The 14,911-nt window shown below is 48.3% G+C and overlaps 1 protein-coding gene across 1 annotated transcript in view; it reads left to right on the plus strand.

Moving 5' to 3' along the window:
• Positions 1–1,406: 1,406 nt before the first annotated feature.
• pan2 (poly(A) specific ribonuclease subunit PAN2) overlaps positions 1,407–14,911 on the plus strand; it is a 30,589-nt gene continuing 17,084 nt past the window's right edge. Inside the window, 10 exon segments of the mRNA XM_042344146.1 lie at positions 1,407–1,432; positions 2,320–2,572; positions 3,150–3,319; positions 4,697–4,820; positions 5,696–5,773; positions 6,535–6,802; positions 11,270–11,612; positions 12,219–12,315; positions 13,697–13,816; positions 13,925–14,044. Coding sequence (XP_042200080.1) covers positions 1,407–1,432; positions 2,320–2,572; positions 3,150–3,319; positions 4,697–4,820; positions 5,696–5,773; positions 6,535–6,802; positions 11,270–11,612; positions 12,219–12,315; positions 13,697–13,816; positions 13,925–14,044 — 1,599 coding nt within the window.

Here is a 14,911-nt window from a genome sequence, read left to right on the forward strand (position 1 = left end):
TCCCCACCCCTCCTCACACCCCCTCCCCCCTCCACCCCCCCCTTCCCACACCCCCCCACACCCCCCTCCCCACACTTGAGATTCCCAGGTTATAATTAAATATATAATAATAATAATATATAATAATATTTGTAATTAATATAATATATAATAATACAGTAATATAACAATATATAATAATATATAATATAATTATATAATAATATATACTATAATATAATAGTAATATAATATAATTATAGTATAATAAAATATAGTAATAACCTACTAATAATACAATAATAATCTTTGCGTTTGATAGTGCGTTATCACGTCTTCGAGACGTCTCAAAATGTTTCACAAAACATACTGTAAAGTGTAGTGATTGTGAGTTTTGTGGGTGAAACTCGGCAGCCAATTGCGCACAGCAGCGTCCCCACAAACAATATTATTATTATTTTATTACGGGGAAGGTTCAGTGGCGAGTTAGGAGGAGTGAAATTCTGTACTTAATTGGTAAATAAGATCCCTGGTAATCATATAGATTCATAGCACATTACAGCACAGAAGGAGGCCATTCAGCCCATCGTACCTGTGCCGGCTCTTTGGAAGAGCTGCCAACTAGTCCCACTCCCCTGCTATTTCCCCACATCCTTGCAGGTTTATCCTCTTCAAGTACCCATCCATTGCCTTTTGAAAGTTATTACTGAGTCTGTTTCCATCACCCTTTCAGGCGGTGCATTCCAGACCGTAACAGCTCTCTGTAAAAAAAATTCTCCTCATCGCATCTCCCCTCTGGTTCTTTTGCCGATTATCTTGAATCCATGTCTTCGGGCTGCAGTCCCACCTGCCAGTGGAAACGGCTCCTCCCTCTCCACTCTCATCAAAACCTCTCATAATTTTGAACACCTCTATTAAACCCCTGCTCTAAGGAGAACAACCTCAGCTTCTCTGGTCTCTCCAGATACCTAAAGTCCCTCATTCTGGTCCTATTCTGGTAAATCTCTGCCCTTTCCAAGGCCTTGACATCCTTTCTATTGTGTGGTGCCCAGAATAGGACACAATACATCAGCTGTGGCCTAACCAGTGACGTGTAAAGGTTCAGCAGAACTTCCCTGCTTTTGTACTCTATGCCTCTATTTATAAAGCCGGGGATCCCAAATACTTTTTTTTTTAACAGCTCTATCAACCTGTTACCACCATCAAAGACCTGTGTGTGTGAACCTCCAGATCTCTGCTCCTGAACCCCTTTTAAAACAGTATAATTTAGTGTATATTACCTCTTCTCGTTCTTCCACCCCAAATACATCACATTAAACCTAATCGGCCATGTGTCTGCCCGTTTCACCAGTCTGTCTGTGTCCTCCCGCTCTCTGCTACCATCGTTTACCACGTTCCCAAGTTTTGTGTCATCTGCAAACTTTAAAATGTTGTTCTCCATATCCGAGTCCAAGTCATTCACACATATCAAAAAGAACAACAACAACAAATTACACTTGTATAGCGTCGTTCACATCAGACAGACCTAATTCTGAGGACCTAATACCGATCCCTGGGAGACACCACTTTATACTTCCCTCCAGTCTGAGAAACAACCATTCACCACTTTCTGTCTCCCAACCAAACTCCGATCCACGCTGCCACTGTCCCCTTTATCCCATGGGCTTCAATTTTTCTAACTAGTCTATTATGTGGAACCTTATCAAATTGAATATTAATGTTAAATAATAATATAAAATAGCAATATAATGTGCAGTAAACACCTGATAACTCGTCGCTCCGAAGGAACAGGTCTCAGTGTTGAATTATCAGGAGTGGTGAATTAGACGTGTGTATAAATACATAAATGAATGCGGTCGGGATATTGACAGTGCGATGATTTGAGCGGTAGTGACTGGTTAAGTCAGGGTCAAGTTATCAGGAGTTGTATACGTGTACAATAATACGTACACAATACAATATGTATACAATAATCCTGGCATTTGACACAGCGCCTTATCACGTGGTCGAGACGTCTCAAAGCGCTTCACAGAATATACTGTAAAGTGTAGTGACTGCGTAATTTGTGGGCGAAACGCAGCAGCCAATTGCGCACAGCAGCGTCCCCACACACAGCCGTGGATTGAGTAACTTTTTCTGGCAGGATTGTTACCCCCACAGCATTGTCCCACGAACGGTCAACAACAACAACTTACGTTTACACAGCGCCCCTCAGGCAGGATAGCGCTCCAGAGCGCATGACAGTGGCGGAGCACGACTCCGAGCCTGGGTGGGTGGGGGGGGGAGGGGTGTGTCGTGAATTGAGTGACCACATTTACTGTAAGTTGTCTGTCGCTGCAGACGGAGCCATGAACTTCGAGGGTCTGGAGCCGGGGCTGGGGGATTACCCGCCCCCCTGGACCCCGCCCTGCTGCAGAGCGTGGAGCTGGAGGCCGAGGGCGTGAGGCTGGATGCCATGACGGTGCCCGATTCGCTGCACCTGGTGGATGGCATGTACTCCGAGGCCCACAGGGTGGCAGCCGAGGTGGGGGTTCCCATCACCGCCGCACACTTTGACCTTCAGGACGAGCTGCTTTGGGTGGGAAACCATGGGGTGAGTGCGTCAGTCTGAGGCTCTCTCTCGCTCTCTCTTGTGTGTGTGCGTGTGTCTCACGGCTATATGTCTCGTATATGTGTGTCTCTTGTGCAAGTGTGTGTGTGTTTCATGTGTGTGTGTCTCGTGCCTGTCCGTCATGTGTGTGTCTGTCTTTTGTGTTCATGTGTGTGTGTGTCTCTTGTATTCGTGTATCTCATTGATGCGTGTGTGTGTGTCGCGTGAATGTGTGTCTCGTGTGTGTGTTTGTCGCGTGTGTGTGTGTCACACGTGTGTGTATCTCATGGATGCGCTCCCATGTGTGTCTCGTGTGTATATCTCGTGAGTGTGTGTATCTCATGTGTGAGTGCACGTGTGTGTATGTGTATCTCTCATGGGTGCATGTGTGCAGCACAGACGTATGTGTATCTCGTATGTGCGTGTGTATCTCACATGCGTGTGTGTGTCTTATGTGTGTTGTGTGTGTCGTGTGTGTGTCTCTTGTGCGTGTGTGTCTCTCTGATGTGTGTGTCTCTTGTGTGTGCGTGTGACCATTTAATGAGTTGCTCCCCATTTGCTTTAACTCCTTCCTGCGCAGGGCCACGCCACTTCCTTCTTCGGCCCCACGATGGAGAGGTTCTCCTCGTTCCAGGTCAACAGCACCGAGGAGGTGCGTCAGGTACAGAGCATCGAGAGCGGCGTGCTGTTCCTCAACAAGAACAACCTCAAGTGCTTCACCCGGGGTGGCCTCATCATGTTCGACTATGTGTAAGTTATAATAATAATAATCCCCGCATTTGACACAGCGCCTTATCACGACTTCGAGACGTCTCAAAGCGCTTCACAGGATACACTGTAAAGTGAATCGACTGTGTATTTTGTGGGCCAAACGCGGCAGCCAATTGCGCACAGCAGCGTCCCCACAAACAGCTGTGGATTCAGCGACCAAATTATTATTTTTATTATTTAATTTTATTAAAAAGGGATTATTAACACCGGAAAAGAGATCCACTAATCGACTAACAACCAGGTTCCTAGTCACTGCTGGGTAAACAGTGTTGTGTGGACTAAGGAAACTTGCCCAACATTTCGCCCGGCCTGGGAATCAAACCCAGGTCCTCTCGCTTGCGAGGCGAGTGCTCTAACCACTGAGGTACAGGACACAACTCCCAAATTAATATTCTCTATGAACAGTCAGATGTTCACTCGTACCATCCTCAGTCATCGCCTGACTCACCTGGATCTCTAATCCCGCAAAAAAAAATGGAATAAATTAGTCACTTCAATCCACGACTGTTTGTGGGGACGCTGTGGCTGCCGCATTTCGCCCACAAAATATACAGTCACTACACTTTACAGAATATTCTGTGAAGCATTTTGAGACGTCTCGAAGACGTGATAAGGCGCTGTATCAAATTGATAATAATAATTATTATTATTATTATTACTATCTCGGAACACATTAATTTCAAGATCCTCACATTCGCCTGTGAATCACTTTGTGTCCTGACACCTCTCAACTCTGACTTGCTCGCACCCATCGCCTTTCGCTTGGCCAGCTCAGGCCATCTGCACATCTCCCAAACCCTCTGCTCCACCATTAGAGGCCGTGCCTTCAAACAACCCAATCCCTATTTGGCAGTGGATCTCCTTTCTCGCTTCTCCACCCCGCCCTCCCCTCCTCTCTCTCCCCGCGCCCCCCACCCATTTGCCGAGGGATACAGTACTGTAATGTGCCGGACAGGTTTGCTGTGTGCGACGTGGCTGTCATATTGGCCAACAAAAACAGTCACTGCACTTGGCTATCAATGATTTGAGACAATGTGATAAAAGCTTGCAACAATGGTCTTTCTGATTCTCTTCCTCTCTCTCCACCTCTCTCGCTCTGCCCGTCTCTCCCTCTCTCTCTCTTCTCCTTTATCTCTGTCTCCATCTCCCTCCCTCTCTCTCTCCTGATACGACCCTCTCACTCTCTCTCCCCCCTCTCCCCCCTCCGTTCTCTTCCTCTCCCCCCTCCCTCTCTCCCGCTTTCTCTCTCTCCCCCTCTCTTTCTCTCGCTCCCTCCCTGTCTCTCTCCCCCCCCCCCCCCTCTTTCTCCCGCTCTCTGTCTGTCTCCCCCCTCGCTCCCACCTCTCTCTCTCTCAGGATGGATGAGGCTGAGGACATGCACAGTTTGCTGATGCTGACCGAGAATAACAGTGTGTTGTTGGGTGGCCTTCAGAACCACGTTATTGAAGTGGATTTAAATACGGTTCAGGAGAGTCAGAAGGTAAAGGGTCCAAGTTACAGTCCTGTAGCTCAGTGGTTAGAGCACTCGCCTCGCAATTGAGGGAACCCGGGTTCGATTCCCGGACGGGTCGAAACCTTAGGCAGGTTTCCTTACTCCACACGTCTCTGTTTACCTAGCAGTAAGTAGGAACCCAGTTGTTAGTCGATTGACGGATTCCTTTCTGGAAGTAATAATCCCTTACAAACAAAAAATAATAATAATTTGGTCTCTCAACCCACGACTGTTTGTGGGGTACTGCTGTGCGACGCATTTCACCCACCAAGTATACAGTCAATTCACTTTGCAGTATATTTTATGAAGCGCTTTGAGACGTCTCGAAGACGTGATAAGCAGCTGTATCAAATGCAGGGATTTTTATTATTATTAAAGAAAGAGCAGTCAAAAGGACGGATTCCAGCGGTGGGGAGGAGAGAGTCTCCAGGATAGAATTGCAGAGAGCAGCGGCAGAATGGCTGAAAACTCGCCCGCCTATGGTGAGGGGTGGGGACGTGAATCAGGCTGGTATTAAAGCACTCCGGGAGCCGAACTTGCATGAGGGGCAAAATATGCAGTCGATTCACTTTACGGTATATTGTGTGAAGCACTTTGAGACGTCTCGACGACGCGTTAAAGTGCTATAGCAAATGCAAAGATTATTATAAATTATATATAACTACTGATAACTTGACCCTGTCTTATTATTATATAAATGCAAGTTGCTGCTGTTGTTTGTTGAAAGATATGGGGAGGGGTTACAGGAGGCGAGATACAGTTAATAACGGAACACCCTCCCGCTTTGAAAGGAACTGCACCTATTGCATTGTAGCAGTCGGTCGGTGACTGACTGACTGACTGACTGACGTCTGTGTTTGCAGTACTCAGTGGAGGTTCCTGGAGTCACCATCATACGACAGTCCAACCGCTTCTTCTTTTGTGGCCACTCGTCAGGAAAGGTAACTACACAGCGACAGCGAGGGGGAGTGGGGGGCGGGGAGGTGAAGTGCTTTGAGATGTCTCAATGATGTGATAAGGCGCTGTATCATATGTAAGGAGTACGTGAGCTCAGAATGTATTGTTCGAGAATAGATTGAAGGGGGGGTAAATTCAGAACAAATCTCAGAAACAATCCTTCAGTGAGCGAGCAGTAAACATATGGAACAAGTTCCCTAGCAAGACAGGCAAATGAGATTATTATTATAGATTTCTGCTAGAAAATAATATCTGAGAATACAGTATAGTGGATTCCTGTAGCTCAGTGGTTAGAGCCCTCGCCTCGCAAGTGAGAGACTGGGTTCAATCCCCGGCAGGGCGAAATGTTGGGCAAGTTTCCGCACTCCACACGCCTCTGTTTACCTAGCAGCAAGTGGGAACCCGGTTGCTGGTTGATTAGCGGATCGCTTTCCCGCGGGTAATAATTCCTCAAAAAATGCACGACTGTTTGTGGGGACGCTGCTGTGCGCAATTGGCTGCCGAGTTTTACCCACAAAATACAGTCACTGCACTTTACATTATATTCTGTGAAGCGCTTTGAGACGACTCAACAACGTGATAAGGCGCTGTATCAAATGCAAGGATTATTATTATTATTACATTTTGGAGACACATGTCAAGCGACTGCCAAGATGGTGGAAGGTGAACTGGATGGACCTCGGTCTTTCATCTGGCAAGTTCCTATGTTCTTATGAACCACCTCTCCCCAATGTCTCCTCTTTAGGTATCTCTGCGGGATCTGAGGACCTTTAAGTTGGAGCACGAGTTTGATGCCTACTCAGGCAGCCTGTCTGACCTTGACGTCCATGGGAACCTTCTGGTGTCCTGTGGCTTCTCTAACCGCATGAACGGCCTGTCCTGCGACCGTTTCCTCATGGTGTACGACCTTCGCATGATGAGAGCCATCAGCCCACTGCAAGTTCACATCGATCCCCTCTTCCTGCGATTCATCCCCACCTACACCTCCAGGCTGGCCATCATCTCACAATCAGGTACCAACCCCACAGCAACAGCAGACCACACAACTGACACCTGTAGCTCAGGGGTTAGAGCACTCGCCTCGCAAGCGAGAGGACCTGGGTTCGATTCCCGGGCAGAGAAGTGTCCTTACTCCACACACACGCTTCTGTTTACCGAACAGTAAGTAGGAACCCGGTTGTTAGTCGACTGGCGGATCGGTTTCCGGGTATGATAATACAAATGATGATAATCCTTGTATTTGATACAGCACCTTATCACGTCTTCGAGGCGTCTCAAAGCGCTTCACAAGGATATACCGTAAAGTGCATTGACTGTATATTTTGGGTCGAAACGTCGACGGGAAAGGTAATTACACAACAATAATAGTAACAATCCTTGTATTTATAGTATAATTATATATATTTATAAAAGTAATAATAATCCTTGAACAGGGTTCAACAGCGAGTTATCAGGAGTGGAATTCTGTGTATAACAGCAGCGTGAGATCCTCTGGTAATAATATAATAACATAAAATTATAATAAATGAACAATATAATATACAATAAACTCTTGATAACTGATCGATCCGAACAATTATGCGTTGAGTGACCACATTTTTTTGGAGGGATTATTATCCCCGGAAAGTGATCCGTCAATTGACTAATAACCGGGTCCTTACTTGCGACTAGGTAAATAGAGGTGTGTGGAGTGAGGAAACTTGCCTAAGGTTACAGCCAGCCTGGGAATTGAACCCAGGTCCTCTCACTTGCGAGGCGAGCGCTCCAACCACTGAGCTACAGGACTCCACTGTAGTTAACTGACTGACTGATGGATTGACCGGCAGGTGTCAGCTTAGTTCAGGCCAGTTTGTTCACGCTGGAGGTTGAGCTACTAATCATACACATTTTTAAAAAAAAGGTATTGAGAAGCCACAATGACATGTGGGGAGGCCCCAGCGCAGTGGCCTGACCTCAGGGAATGGTTAACAGTAAATCACCTCGTTGTGGGAAGGGGAGAGGGACTTCACTCTCACCCTGTGAGAAAGCATTCCTCTTGCATGTGGCTGGAGTAATCTTGACACTGAGATGTCTGGTGCCCTTCAGGCCTTCAGCCTCTCCCCCACCCCTCCATCCTTTGGACCTCCATCCCACAGTCCCTCCGCCTCGCCCACCTCCCTTGACTCCTGCAAGGCCAGTATCAAGACCTTCCTCTTTGACCAGTCTCCTAGCCCCAACCCTCCCCTCCCTCCACCCCTCCTTCTCCTGACCCCCAGTTCGAGCTGGCGAAGGGAGTGGGGAGGTGACGATAGGCACGGTCAAAGAGGAAGGTCTTGATGTGTGATCTGCAAATGGGGAAGGAAGGGGCGAGGCGGAGGAATTGAGGGAGAGAGTTCCAGAAATTTGGGGCGCAGTGGCTGAATATGCGGCCACTGATGGTGGAGCAGTGGAGGCGATGGTGGAGCAAGAGGCGTGTGTGTGAGAGAGAGAGAGACAGCGAGGGGAGGTGGTGGGTAGTGGAGTGGGGAGTCAGCAGGTCAGAGAGGTAGATAGGTACCAGGGCATGAAGGGATTTGTAGATGGATTTGTAGGAGCAGCAGCCCTTAGTTGGCCTCCCGAGGGAATGTTTGCAGTGAATATTCCTGATTTTTTTTACCTGGAATACCGTGAGGTCATCGCCAGTCTTTTGGCTGCTCGGTTTCCCATTCCCGCCCACCCCGTCCTCTGCGTGCCCGGGGTGGGAGATTGCTAGTGGGTTATTCTCTGTCCACCCACAGGCTTACAGGCAATAGAGGCTGAGAGGTGGTGAAGCACTAGCCCTCTCTCTCTCTCGCTCGCCCTCTCTCTCTCTCACTCGCCCTCTCTCTCTCGCCTCTCCCTCTTGCTCTCTCATTCCTGTCTCGGACTCTCACTCGCCCGCTTTCTGTCTTGCCTCTCTCTCTCTCTCTCTGTTGGCTACCCTTTAAGAAATTAAGGACCAATTAACTAGGACCAATGCAAGGGGATCAGGAGGTAGAAAAGCACGAAGCAGGGAGAACTGACTAGCGGGTCTCCGGTTGGATTGTTTGATTTGCAACTTGGAGCTGAGAATAAAAGAGTTCTAAACATTGAATGTTGAGGACATAACACTCTCTGTAGCCTTCTCGCTCTCTCTCTCTCTCTCTCGCTCACCCTCTCTCCCTCTTTCTTTCTCTCATAGAATTATACAGCACAGAAGGAGGCCATTCGGCTCATCTTGTCTGTGCCGGCTCTTTGACAAGAGCTTCCAAATATAGTGTAAAGAGCTAACCAAATATAGGTAGCCCTCTCCCTCGCCCTCTCTCTCACTTTCTCTCTCATTCGTCCTGGGCGGCTGAGATCAGGACAGAAATTGTGGAGATGGAAATTTGACACCTGAAAGGATTCCCAATAACAGAGTGGTGGTGGGCGAGCAACATCAAGCCATTGTGAGAAGCGTTTCATTGCCTCAGCCTGTGTGGCGCGGGGGAACTCTCTCTCATGTTACACTTACATCCGTGGTCGCCTGGGGCTCAAATACAGGCTCATTCATCATCACATTCTGGTATGAGAGGAGTGGTTAGAGAGTTGGATGGGATATGCTTACAGACTTAGTGGATTCTTGTGTTTCAGGAAGAAAACTTTTTTTGTCAGCAGGATGTCTGACTTACAGAAAAACCCATCAAAGAGTTTCCAAACCCAACATTACGTGTATCCCACCTACACACATGGAAATCCCAGAGATAGATTGTTGGAATGGAATGCGCTCTCTCCCCCTCTCTCTTTCTCATCCTTCCTGGAAAGATGCATCCTGCTCACCCAGGGGCAGGTTGGCAAGAGCCAAGGGTTGGGACTCCAGAGTGTGCGTTGGGTTAACTGCTGGAGTCTAACCAGCTAAGCTGGTTGGGGGTGGGGTGGGGGGTTGCGGCTATATGGGCTAGCAGATTCTGAAGCCTCATCGCTGTGAGCTTGGTAGCAGTGACGGGCTGGGCTCAGTTCTAACCCATTCCCCAGAGTCTTTCAGATGTTCCTCCTTTTCCTTTCAGGAATGCAATAACATGGGTGTAATAAATTGTCAGTCAAAACCCCACCAGGTGCCTCCCAGGCAACTTGAATCAAGTGTTGCGGCCGTGTGTCTGTAGGCAAATTCCTCACCCAGTAAATCCCCCCCCAAATGCCTTGAGTGGAGTTCTGTAGTTCAGTGGTTAGAGCGCTCGCCTTGCAAGCGAGAGGGCCTGGGTTCGATTCCCGGCAGGGTGAAATGTTGGGCAAGTTTCCTTACTCCACACATAATAATAATAATAATCCTTGCATTTGATATAGCGCTTTTCACGTCGGGAGGACGTCCCAAAGCGCTTCACAGAACACACTGTAAAGTGAATTGACTGTACATTTGTGGGCGAACGCGGCAGCCAATTGCGCACAGCAATGTCCCACAAACAGTCGGGGATTGAAAATGACCAATTTATTATTGTTTTGGTTTTGGAGGGATTATTATTAGGCTCTGTGTGGAGTAAGGAAACTTGCCCAAGGTTTCCCTGCCTGGAATTGCAAAGCGAGTGCTCTAACCACTGAGCTACAGGACTCCACACGCCTCTGTTTATCCAGCAGTAAGTAGGAACCCGGTTGTTACTCAATTGGTGGATCGTTTTTTCAGGGGTAATAATCCCTTCAAAAAAAAAATTGGTCACTTCAATCCACGACTATTTGTGGCTGCAGCGTTTCGCCCACAAAATATACAGTCAATTCACTTGACAGTACGTTCTGTGAAGTGCTTTGAGACATCTCGAAGATGTCTGTATGTATCAAATGCAAGGATTATTATTATTATTGAGTTGAGACATCCTCCCGATGTCAAAGGTGCCGTATCCAATGCAAGGATTGTTGTCATATGAATAATAATAATAATCCTTGCATTTGATATAGCGCCTTATCACGTTGTTAAGATTTCTCAAAGCGCTTCACAGAATATACTGTAAAATGGATTGACTGTGTGTTTTGTGGGTTAAACGAGGAAGCCAATCACGCACAGCAGTGTCCCACAAACAGTTGTGGATTGAGTGATCAATTTTTTGGGGGGTGGGGGAGGGGAGATATTATTACCCCCCGAAAAGTGATCCTCCAAGCGACTTAACATTCAGGTTCCTACTTACTGCTGTGTGTGTGGGTGTGGAGTAAGGAAACTTGCCTAAGGTTTTGTCCTGACCCGTCTGGGAATTGAACCTGGGTTGTCTCACTTACGAGGCGAATGCTCTTAACCATTGAGCTACAGGACTCCACTGTAGTTAACTGATTGGCAGGTGTCAGCTTGGCTCAGTCAAGCGTTTACAAGCCGCACTTTGGTCATTGAGTCCCTACTATGCTACTGGACTGTTGCCTTACTGATTACCTTGCCTATTGACATGTCTATCGTTGTGTCTATTGCCGTGTCTATTGCCTTGCCTATTGCCGTGTCTATTGCCTTGCCTATCGGCATGTCTATCCCTGTGTCTATTGCCTTGCAGGACAGTGCCAGTTCTGTGAGCCGACGGGCCTGGCGAGCCCGGTGGACATTTTCCACGTGAACACGGTGGGGCAGTTAGTGATGTCATTCGACGTGTCGTCCAGCAAACAGGCGCTGGTGTTCGGAGACTCCGGGGGCTGTGCCCACCTGTGGGCAGATTCACCCAACGCCACCTTCAATGCCTACTCCCGAGAGACAGAGTTCCCCATGCCCTGCATGGTGGATTCACTGCCCATCCTGGACTGGAACAATGACCTCCAGCCTCTGGCCCTCATCCCCGTGCCTCTCATCAGTGAGACCCTGCTGTCTGACTGGCCCTCAGCAAACTCCATCGTCACACCCAGGTACCTGACTGCCAGACAAGGACAACTTGCATTTACACAACGCCCCCCCCCTCACGCAGGGTAGAGTCCCAGAGTAGCTTGACAGTGGCAGAGCACGACGCTGAGCGAGAGGAGGGGGAGGTGACCGTAGGCATGGTCAAAGAGGGGGAAGGAAGAGGCGAGGTGGAGGGATAGAGGGAGAGAGTTCCAGAGTTTCGAGGCGTTTAGTGGCTGAAAGCGCGGCCACCGATGGTGGAACGGAGGGCATGAGGGACAAGCAGGAGGCCGGAGCCAGTCGAGCGGAGGCAGTGGGTTGTGGGTTGGGGAGTAAGTGGGTCGGGGAGGGAGGGAGAGAGGGAGGGGGAGGGAAGGAGGGAGGGGGTGGGTCGGTGGGTGGGTGGGTGCCAGGGTATGAAGGGATTTGAAGCCGAAGTGTTCGAAGGTAGGGAGCCAGTGGAGCCGGGCGAGGACTGGTGTTGACCAGTGTTTTGAGGAGGGAGGGAGCGGAGCAGAAAAAAATCCAGATGAAACGAAACGCTGTGCGTGACTCTATCGAATCTCGCAGGAACCGACACCGCGCCCAGCTGGCCTGCTCACGCATGTTCTCCCGTGTTCGCTGTGTTCCAGGCGTGCCCCGCCGGTCGATCTGGAGATCCTCCGCACCATGAAGAAGGTCGGCTTCATCGGCTACGCCCCCAACCCCCGCACCAAACTCCGCAACCAGGTAACTCGGGCCGGAAAACAGAGAGGTTAAGGAGTCTTGTGTCTGTCGCATGTACACGCCTGATCACGTCAAGGTGAATCCACGTGTGGCCTGAAGTGCCCCAGGGAACATAGGAACAGGAGGAGGCCATTCAGCCCCTCCCTCAAGTCTTCTGCCATTCTATTAGATCACAACATACAGTCACTACACAACATACAGTCACTACACAACATACAGTCACTACACAACATAGTGTCACTGCACAACATACAGTCACTGCACAACATACAGTCACTACACAACATACAGTCACACAACATACAGTCACTACACAACATACAGCACACAACATACAGTCACTACACAACATACAGCCACTACACAACATACAGCCACTACACAACATACAGCCACTACACAACATACAGCCACTACACAACATACATTCACTACATAACATACAGTCACTACACAACATACAGTCACTACACAACATACAATCACTACACAACATAGTGTCACTGCACAACATACAGTCACTGCACAACATACAGTCACTACACAACATACAGTCACTACACAACATACACTCATTACACAACATACAGTCATTACACAACATACAGTCACTACACAACAGTGTCACTGCACAACATACAGTCACTGCACAATATACAGTCACTACACAACATACAGTCACACAACATACAGCCACTACACAACATACAGCCACTACACAACATACAGTCACTACACAACATACAGTCACTACACAACATACAGTCACTGCACAACATACAGTCACTACACAACATACAATCATACAACATACATTCACTACATAACATACAGTCACTACACAACATACAGTCACTACACAACATACAATCACTACACAACATATAGTCACTACACAACATACACTCATTACACAACATACAGTCATTACACAACATACAGTCACTACACAACAGTGTCACTGCACAACATACAGTCACTGCACAACATACAGTCATTACACAACATACAGTCACTACACAACAGTCACTACACAACATACAGTCACTACACAACATACAGTCACTACACAACATAGTGTCACTGCACAACATACAGTCACTGCACAACATACAGTCACTACACTTTACAGTATATTCTGTGAAGCGCTTTGAGACGTGATAAGGCGCTATATCAAATGTAAGGATTATTGTTATCATCTGTATCTAAACTCCAAAGACGTTTGTGAGTCTAAAGCTGCATTGCCTGATAAGCCTTCAGTTTCTGTCTGTCTGTCTGTCCCTCTGTCTGTCCCTCTATCTGTCTCTGTTTCTCTCCATTTCTCAGTCTATCTGTGTCTCCGTCTCTGTCTCCTATCTGCCAATCAATCGGTGTCTGTCTGCAGGTTCCTTATAAGCTGAAGGAGGTGGAGACGGAGTTTGACAGTTACAGCCAAGTTCCGGAGTCTCCCATTGGGAGAGAGGAGGAACCTCACCTGCACATGGTCCCAAAGAAATACCGAAAGGTCAGAATTCTTTTTTAAAAAATTGTTTTAAAAAAAATCCCTCCTCCTCTCCTCGCCCCCTCTTCGACTGCTGTGTAATCTGGTCGTGTGATTTTTTTTTTCCTCCAGGTGACGATAAAATATTCCAAGCTCGGTCTGGAAGACTTTGACTTCAAACACTACAACAAGACGCTGTTTGCTGGGCTGGAGCCGCACATTCCCAATGCTTACTGTAACTGTATGATTCAGGTCAGAGACACATAATCCTGTAGCTCACTGGTTAGAGCCCTCGCCGCGCAGGCTAGAGGACCCAGGTTCGATTCCCGGGTGGGTCAGGGTTAAACCTTAGACACGTTTCCTTACTCCACGCACACGAACCCTCTGTTTACCCAACAGTAAATAGGAACCTGGTTGTTAGTCGATTAGTGGAGCGCTTTTGGGGCGGGGGTGGGGGGGGGTAATTATCCCTCCAAAAATATATAATAATTTGTCTCTCGATTCACCACTGTTTGCGGGGACGCTGCTGTGCCGCGTTTCACCCACAAAACACGCAGTCAATTCACTTTACAGCGTATCCCGTGAAACGCTTTGAGACGTCTCAACGATGTGATAAGGCGCTGTGTGAGATGCAAGGATTATTATTATTAGGAACCAGATTAAAGGGAGCTGAGGACTGGCTTTGCTCCTCAGCGCTGTTTGTTTCAGTGGAGGGCGGGTGCAGGATGCTTTTAAATTTGGCTTGTACTGAGGTGACAGCTGAGGGAGGGAGGTGACTTTGGTGTGTGCACTGAGCCGCACAGTTATCAGTGTTTGTGTTGCCGCATCAACCCACAAAGTAAGTTCCCCATTATCCTTGGGGCCGTGGTGAGGTGCTCGGCGGGTGTTTCCCCACAAGAGGGGGATAGAGGGGAGAGTTTGCAGGTGAGTCACTCTCTGACGCTCCCCCACCCCCCCCCCCCCCGCACACAACAACAACAACTTCCATTTACCCAGCGCCCCTCATGCTGGCTCGCGTCTCAGAGCCCTTGATTGTGATGGAGCACGACACCGAGCCAAGGGGAAGGGGAGGCAGGCGACAGGGCAAAACCTTGGGCACGTTTCCTTCCGTACCCCTCG

This window comes from Callorhinchus milii, unplaced genomic scaffold, assembly GCF_018977255.1.
Source record: "Callorhinchus milii isolate IMCB2004 unplaced genomic scaffold, IMCB_Cmil_1.0 Scaffold27, whole genome shotgun sequence".
Classification (NCBI taxonomy): domain Eukaryota; kingdom Metazoa; phylum Chordata; class Chondrichthyes; order Chimaeriformes; family Callorhinchidae; genus Callorhinchus; species Callorhinchus milii.